The sequence below is a fragment of the Chiloscyllium plagiosum genome, chromosome 6 (assembly GCF_004010195.1).
Source record: "Chiloscyllium plagiosum isolate BGI_BamShark_2017 chromosome 6, ASM401019v2, whole genome shotgun sequence".
NCBI classification, from domain to species: Eukaryota; Metazoa; Chordata; class Chondrichthyes; order Orectolobiformes; family Hemiscylliidae; genus Chiloscyllium; species Chiloscyllium plagiosum.
In genome coordinates this window covers 114,727,746-114,735,720 of record NC_057715.1, presented here as the reverse complement: position 1 = coordinate 114,735,720, position 7,975 = coordinate 114,727,746, and the positions used below count along the sequence as shown (strand labels likewise).

Below are 7,975 nucleotides of genomic sequence, written 5' to 3'. Positions count from 1 at the left end.
AATTAATATGGAAACCCATCTCCTAATCAAATCAAGAGACTGACTGAAACACACCCAGATTCATCACTACAGAACCATCCTGACACAAAGGACAGGCATCCACCAGACAGGTACGAACAGACTAATACACACCAGCACCCCAAGGGAACAAAGGGGGGGTGCTAGCCCCAGCCCTCACAGAGAGAGACAAGCAGATAGTACCCGGACCTGTTTACATAATCCAATTAGCATCCTATTGTGTGTACACTGCAACTCTCCTGGGACGGCAAGAAATCCACCATTTGCACCTACTCCAGCGATGATGGGGAACTATCATCCCATTCATACTCAAAATCCTCACATCCTGACAAGGAAAGGTATATAATGTGTAGCAGCGCACGGGAACAGCAGAACAGCCGAGATTCGGACCTCGGTTGGTCTCCGCCGGTGTTACTGTAGCAATAAACGTTACCGATTGTTGAACCGCACTTTGGGCTCGGACTGATTTCATCCGCGCTAACAAAGGGTAGTAGGGATATTCCGGGTAACTACAGGACCAGTGAGCCTGACGTCGATGGTGGGGTAGTTGCTGGAGAGGGTACTGAGAGATAGGATCTATTTATAGTTGGAAAGGAATGAGCTGATCAGTGATGGGCAACATGGTTTTGTGCGGGGGAGATTGTGCCTTACCAACTTGATAGAATTCTTCGAGGAAGTGACCAAGTTGATAGCTGAAGGAAGGGCTGTTGATGTCATATACATGGATTTTAATAAGGCGTTTGATAATGTTTCCCATGGTAAACTAATATAGAAAGTGAAGTCACATGGTGTGCAGGGTGTTCTAGCTCGGTGGATAAAGAACTGGTTGAGTAACAGGAGACAGCGAGTAGTAGTTGAAGTGAGATTCTCGAAATGGAGAAAGGTGACCAGTGGTGTTCCACAGGGATCAGTGCTGGGGCCACTGTTGTTTGTAATATACATAAATGATCTAGAAGAGGGCACTGTTGGTATGATCAGCAAGTTTGCAGATGACACAAAGATTGGTGGAGTGGCAGAAAACATAGGGGACAGTCGGAGAATACAGGAGGATATAGATAGACTGGAGAGTTGGGCAGGAAAGTGGCAGATGGCTTTCAATCCAGACAAATGTGAGGTGATGCATGAATAGTGTGTACAGTTCTGGTTGCCACATTACCAAAATGATGTGGACGCTTTGGAGAGGGTGCAGAGAAGGTTTACGAGGATGTTGCCTGGTATGGAAGGTGCTAGCTATGAAGAGAGGTTGAGTAGGTTAGGTTTATTTTCACTAGAAAAAAAAGAGATTGAGGGGGGACCTGATTGAGGCTTACAAAAACATGAAGGGTATAGACAGGGTGGATAGAGACAAGCTTTTTCCCAGGGTGAAGGATTCAATAAGAGAGGTCACGCTTTCAAGGTGTGAGGTGTAAAGTTTAAGGGGGATACACCCGGCAAGTACTTCACACAGAGAGTGGTGAGCGTTTGGAAGGCGTTGCCAGCAGAGGTGGTAGAGGCAGGCACGGTAGATTCATTTAAGATCCGTCTGGACAGATACATGAGTAGATTTGGAGCAGAGGTATACAGATGCTTAGAAATTGACCAACAGGATTAGACAGCACATTTGGATTGGCTCAGGCGTGGAGGGCCGAAGGGCCTGTTCCTGGGCTGTAACTTTTCTTTGTTCTATATTTCCAAGTCGGATGGTGAATGGCTTAGAGCGGAACTTATAGGGGTTGGTGTTCCCGTGTGTCTGCTGTCCTTGTCCTTCTAGATGGAAGTAGTCGTGGGTTTGGAAGGTGTTGCCCGAGAATCTTTGGTGAACTTCTGCAATGCGTCTTGTCGATGCTACTGAGCATCAGTGCAGGAGGGAGTGAATGTTTGTGGATGGGGTGCCTACCAAGTGCGCTGCTTTGTCTTCTTGAGGGTTGTTATTGCTTTCAGGAAAGTGAGGAGTATTCCATCGCACTCCTGACTTTGCCTTGTAGATAGTTTTGGAGAGATGGGAAGGGAGTTACTCACTGCATTATTCCTAGCCTCTGATCTGCCCTTGTAGCCACGTGTTATGTGGTGAGTTTGCAGTCAATGGTAAACTCAGTGATGTTGATTGAGGTGGAATCAGTAATGGTAATACTCCTGAATATCAAGGGACGATGGTTAGATTTTCTCTTACCGGGGGAGTCATTGCCTGACATTTGAGTGGCTCAAATAGTACTCTTGCTTTATGTAGACCTTTCCCCACCATTCAATCCGTTTACGGCCAATCTGGCAGAGGAGACAGGGAGCTGAGATAACTTTTGCCTCTGAATGTTAAAGTCCCGCTCTCAGGCTTGGTCCCATCATCGGAGCTGACAGTGGAGAGCAACACTGAGGGAGTGCTGCCCTCCCACAATGAGTTGCTATCATCTCGATGAAACTTAACAGTCAGCCCTCTCACATGTTTATGCTTTCATAGAATAGGTGCTAAGAATCCGATGAGCCCTCCCCACCATTCAGGTACAGAAGGGAAGTGATATTTTACTCAAAACAGTTTCTCTGCACAGGTGCTACTGAGTTTCTCCCAGACTTTTGTATTTTTATTGCTCCTGATATTTATCTCTTAACAAACATCGCTAACAGAATGGATTATCTGGCCATTGTCACATTGTGCATAACAAACTCCAACAAAAAGCAATATGGCTGCTTGAATTCCTACGCTTTGGCAGTGACTAAGCTTCATTGGTACTACATTTACTGTGAAAGTATTGGGATTTACTGGGGATTGTGAAAGGTGCTACATAAATGCAACTCCTTGCAGTCAACTGAACCAGAGTTCGACCAACTGAGCTAACTGACCCTCCTTAGCCATGTAAAGCCATGGACACTCTCTCTCGTCTTGCATGATCCAATAGGTTCTCCATCAGTGAGTATTCCTGTGACCAATCTCTCACGTTCATGAACCACTCATTGCTTTCTTGATTCCATGCTAACATCCCAATCCCAACAACAACAAAAACAACTTGCATTAAAATAGCCCTGTTATCATAGTGACGTGAGCTACACAAGGGAATTTTCAGAATGGCGGTCAGAGAGGTAAAAGTTAGGCATCATCACATAAGGCGTGGGGGTATGGAGGCTTCACGAAAGAATTCTGGAGTTTGGGGCAAAAAAAAAAAGAGACACCCACAAATGCTGTAAATTTGAAATAAAAATGGAAAATGCCAGATTTATTTTTGCAACCATGCCAACCACAGAGACAGAAACAGAGTTATCGGGCAGTATATGTCAGAGGTGGGAAAGGTCCCCACCCTTGGCTGGACAGTCTGCAAGAGGGGATTGGGGGAGGCACTAGCAGTATTAATCCAGAGAGCTCATAATGTCTTGGAGACATGGGTTCGAATCCCACCACGGCAGATGGTGGAATTTGAATTCAGTTAAAAGAAATCTGGAATTAAGATTCTAATGATAACCATGAATTCATTGCCAATTGTTGGAAAAACTCATCTGGCTCACTGATGCCTTTCAGGAAAGGAAACCATCATCTTTATCTGGTCTGGCCTACATGCGAATCCTAACCCACAGCAATGTAGTTGACTCTTAAACTGCCCTCTGGGCATTAAATGCTGGCCTAGACAGGGACAACCTCATTCCATTGATGAATTGAATGAAAGACTCACCACATTTGGGAAGGTGTGCAGCGTTACCGGCCCCTCAGGCTGTGGAGGACCTTACACCCAGTGTCCAGGAACCCTGGGAGAGGAGGTTCCACCAATTAAAGGCAGTGTCACAGGAGTCAGTCCCTCGATGCCCCCTGCCCTGGGCAGAGGCCTATTCCTAGGTTGCCAGGTCACAGGGGGTCACAGAATGGCAGCAGTGATACAGGTCATGCTGCAGACTCACAATAAGTGCAGGCCTTTGTGTCAGCAGGAACCCCCTCCCTGACCAATACTAGGTCATTCAAACAGATGCACTGACCCCTGGTGGCCATGCCTTCTACTGCATGGGATTGAAGTTTAAACACATGTACGGGCTTCCTGTTTGCATCTCCACCCAGCTCCTTATTCTTGAAGGCCCAACTTAACTTCCACTTCTTTGACCAAGCACCTGGCTATTTTTAATCTAATGCCTCCTTCTATGGCTCGGGATCAAATTTTGTTTGATGACGGCGTGGGACATTTTGCAATCATAACGGTGCTACCTAAATGCAAGGTGCTGGTTTTTATTTCTTCAAAGTATGGAACTTAGTCTTGTATCAATAGGTAGCAACAAATAAAAAATAGTGAATCCTACAGTATATAAATAAGCCATTTGGCCCATCAATGCCATACTGACCCTCCAAAGAGAGCCTCTTTACAGGGCATAACCTTCCTACGATTCTTCTCTAGAGAGTTATTGGTAAAGGGTCTTGATCTATAATAAAGGTGCTATCTAAATGAAAGGTGCTGTTTTTTATTTCTACAAAGTATGGAACTTAATCTTGTATCAATAGGTAGCAACGAATAAAAAAAACATTGAATCCCTACAGTATGAAAACAGGCCATTTGGCCCATCAAGTCCACACCAACCCTCCAAAGAGTATCCCATCCTGCAACAATGCATTTCTCATGGCTAACCAACCTACAGGGCAATTTCCAATGGTCAATCCACCCAGCCTGCATATCTGTGGAGTGTGGGAAGAAACTGGAGCATCCTGAAGAAACCCATGCTGACACAAGGAGAACGCGTAAACTCCACACACAGTCACCCGAGTATGGAACTGAGCCCAGATCCCTGGCACTGTGAGGCAGCTGTGCTAACCACTGAGCCACTATGCCAAATGATTGCTGCAGTACACTGGGTGGGACATTACACAGGGCAAAGCATTGGCAGGGCATAGGGACAAGATGCCTTCAAGCCAAACCATCGGATCTCTACAACCCACCTCAACACCATTCAGGTCTCCCGTTTTTCACCCTATTATATTCTGAGATTTCCTCAATATCTCCAAAAGATATCTATCAACTGCTGCCTCAAACATACTCAGTGAGTATCCAAAGCTCTCTGAAGGAGAGAATTCCAAAGTTTTGGAGTGAAGGAATTTCCCCAAACTCATGACGTTTACTCCAGAGTCTATGACTCATATTTAGATCCTCCAGCTGGAGCAAACAGTCTTGAGGGGCACATGGCCTTTGGATTTCATTCCAATCCTTTACAAAAACAACCTTAAAATTCTTACCTTGGATCCAATGGACCTAGGCATGATCTTAATGGTGATAGCCCTTACCCAGAATCCTTAGCACATGCAAAATTGCTCTATTATTTCGAGTGGGCCTCATTCAAAGGGTGAGATTTCTAATGATCACAGAACAACTCCCTCAAGTATCACTGCACAAAACAGGGCCAGCTCTGGTATAAGACCTGTATGCCAGAAGGCCAAGAAGTAAAAACCATCAAAGCCAAGCTCACTACAACTCTGGAAGAAGTTTTCTTTAATTCATTCATGCAATGTGGGTGTTGCTGGCTTGGCCAGCGTTTATGGTCAATCTCGAAATGTCCTCGAGCCACCATCCTGAACAACTGCAGGGACACCCAAATTATCCTCATCTTGTGTCCTATCCTTCCCTACATGGAGGTTGCTTAAATCTATAGATCAAGACCCTTCACCAATAACTCTCTAGAGGAGAATCACAGAAAGGTTATGTCCAATAAAGAAGCCACTCAGCCCATCATTAGTGTGTGCACTGCGCTGAATAAACACTTTCTGGTCCCACACCCCAGCACCTGCTCCATAGCCTCGTAGGTTCCAGCTCTTCAGGGACAGATCCAGGTTCCATTTTTAATGGAGTTGATGGTTTCCACCTCAACCCTCAAAGTGAGCAACGAATTCCAGCCACCAAGAAACCTTTGGGTGATGAAGCCTTTCCTCAGGTCCCCTCCAATCCTGCTACCAATCACTGCCCTGGGGTCACTGATCTCCCTGCTCCAGAAAACAGCTCCCTCCTTGTCCACTCCATGCAAGCCCCTCATTATTTTGTAAACCTCAATTAAAGTCAGCCCTCAGCCTCCTCCATTCGAAGCTATATATACCTTGCCGATAACATGGTGACCAGAACTGCACATGGAACTCCTTTCAGGAACAATATCTGCCTTCCTTACCTGGTCTGGGCCTACACATGACTCCAGGCCTGCAACTGCCCTCCGAGATGGGCAGAGCGAGCTACGCAGTTCGAGGGGCAAGCAACAAATGCTGACCTTTCAGAGTGACACCCCAACCCCGTGAAAGAAAGCTTGCATACACTAAGTAATCTAATCTAATCTAATCTAATCTACACACGCGCGTTCTGAAAGCTGTCTCATGACTAAGGAAATAGTCATTCTCACCTTGATCAGTTAAAGATGCAAGCAGGGTTGCATCGTACCTGCAAAGATGAGTTTCTCTTTCATTATGTTGACATCCTTGCTTGATCTGCGGACTGCCGCACTCAGCATAATCTGTTCCGGGTTATAGGTCCTCATACTACCCAGCCGCCATCTGCAATGTGAGAGAACAGTTTTTATTAAAAAGCAGTACACTCTCGTGCTTCAGTGTTTATTTTAGTAACATTAAGGAAACCTGACTAACAATCTCAACCCCAGGCCTGCAGCTGGGTCACCCCCACCTCCCCGAGGGAAGGATGTGACTCGTTCTAACTTTACCCCCTCCTTCAGATTCTGCAAAACAACTGAACTTGTTTTTGGTCCATCATTGCGCTTCATCTGGATAGGCTGACCAAAATCTGGGAATTCGGAGGAAGGGTCACTCGGTCAGAAACGTTGACTCTGATTTCTCTCCACAGATGCTGCCAGATCTGCTGAGCTTTTCCAGTAATGTCTTTTTGTGTGACCAAAATCAGGAATTGACCACATCATAGTTATAGCAGAGAGTCATAGAGTCAAAGATGTACAGCATAGAAACAGACCCTTCGGTCCAACCCGTCCATGCCAACCAGATATCCCAACCCAATCTAGTCCCACATGCCAGTACCCGGCCCATATCCCTCCAAACCCTTCCTATTCATATACCCATCCAAATGCCTCTTAAATGTTGGAATTGTACCAGTTTCCATCACTTCCTCTGGCAGCTCATTCCATCCTGATGAAGGGCTTTTGCCCAAAATGTCGATTTTACTGCTTCTCGGATGCTGCCTGAACTGCTGTGCTTTTCCAGCACCACTAATCCAGAATCATTCCATACACACATCATCCTGAGGAGTCTGGCCCCTTCAATTGAGTAGAGGAAGGCTTGACCTACCATCAATCTAGTAGGACAAAGCTCCTCCCAGGCCACATCCACATTTCCAGCAATTTAAAAAAAGCATACTGAAATAACTCTTCAGAGACTGGCATCCCATCATCAATCACCCTTTCGTTACAAAGGCATAGCCTTTGACAACAGCACTGCCTCTCTCTGAGTCAGGCATGACAGCAGCTCCATATCCTTGAAGTTTACCCTTTCCTGTCAGCCATGACTCCCTGACTGGAACAGATTAACAGCCCCGATCAGGGAACTCAGATTCTATCATGTTCAGCTGGCTGACCTCATTACAATCACTAGACTCACAAAACGAAAAATTCCTTAGGACTGAAAAAGCATGTGCATCCCACTCTAAGAATGAAATTACCATCTTCATGGGTAACACAACAGCAGCTTGTATTCATATAGCACCTTTAAAGTGGCAAAATGTGAACATTGCTGAAATAAAAACACATTTTTGTCAAAGCTTTTCACCTTCCACTCATCAGGACTTTCACAAGAATTCCAGCGCAAAGGAAAATGCCATTGAAACTACGGACTTTAATTTGTGCTTCACAGACCAAGGATATTTACACCCACTCTGCCTGTTTCAACTCAACAAAGACAGGCACAGATACTCTCCAGTGCATTAATTAGGGCAACTGACCAATTAAAGTCAATCTCTCTGGTTTAAATTTAAACAAACTTGGCAAACACTATTAGTCATAGGAGCAGAATTCGGCCCACTGC

General features: G+C 45.5%; 1 protein-coding gene across 3 annotated transcripts in view; it reads right to left on the bottom strand.

The window, feature by feature from the left end:
- The window catches only part of gdpd5b (glycerophosphodiester phosphodiesterase domain containing 5b), a 248,065-nt gene that overhangs the window by 8,729 nt on the left and 231,361 nt on the right, over window positions 1-7,975 (bottom strand). For 2 of the 3 annotated variants that reach the window (XM_043692479.1, XM_043692481.1), the window contains one exon: window positions 6,372-6,484. In XM_043692479.1, coding sequence (XP_043548414.1) covers window positions 6,372-6,484 — 113 coding nt within the window. Of the gene's footprint in view, window positions 1-6,333; window positions 6,485-7,975 lie in introns of all 3 variants that reach the window. The other variant, XM_043692480.1, reaches the window with a different exon arrangement.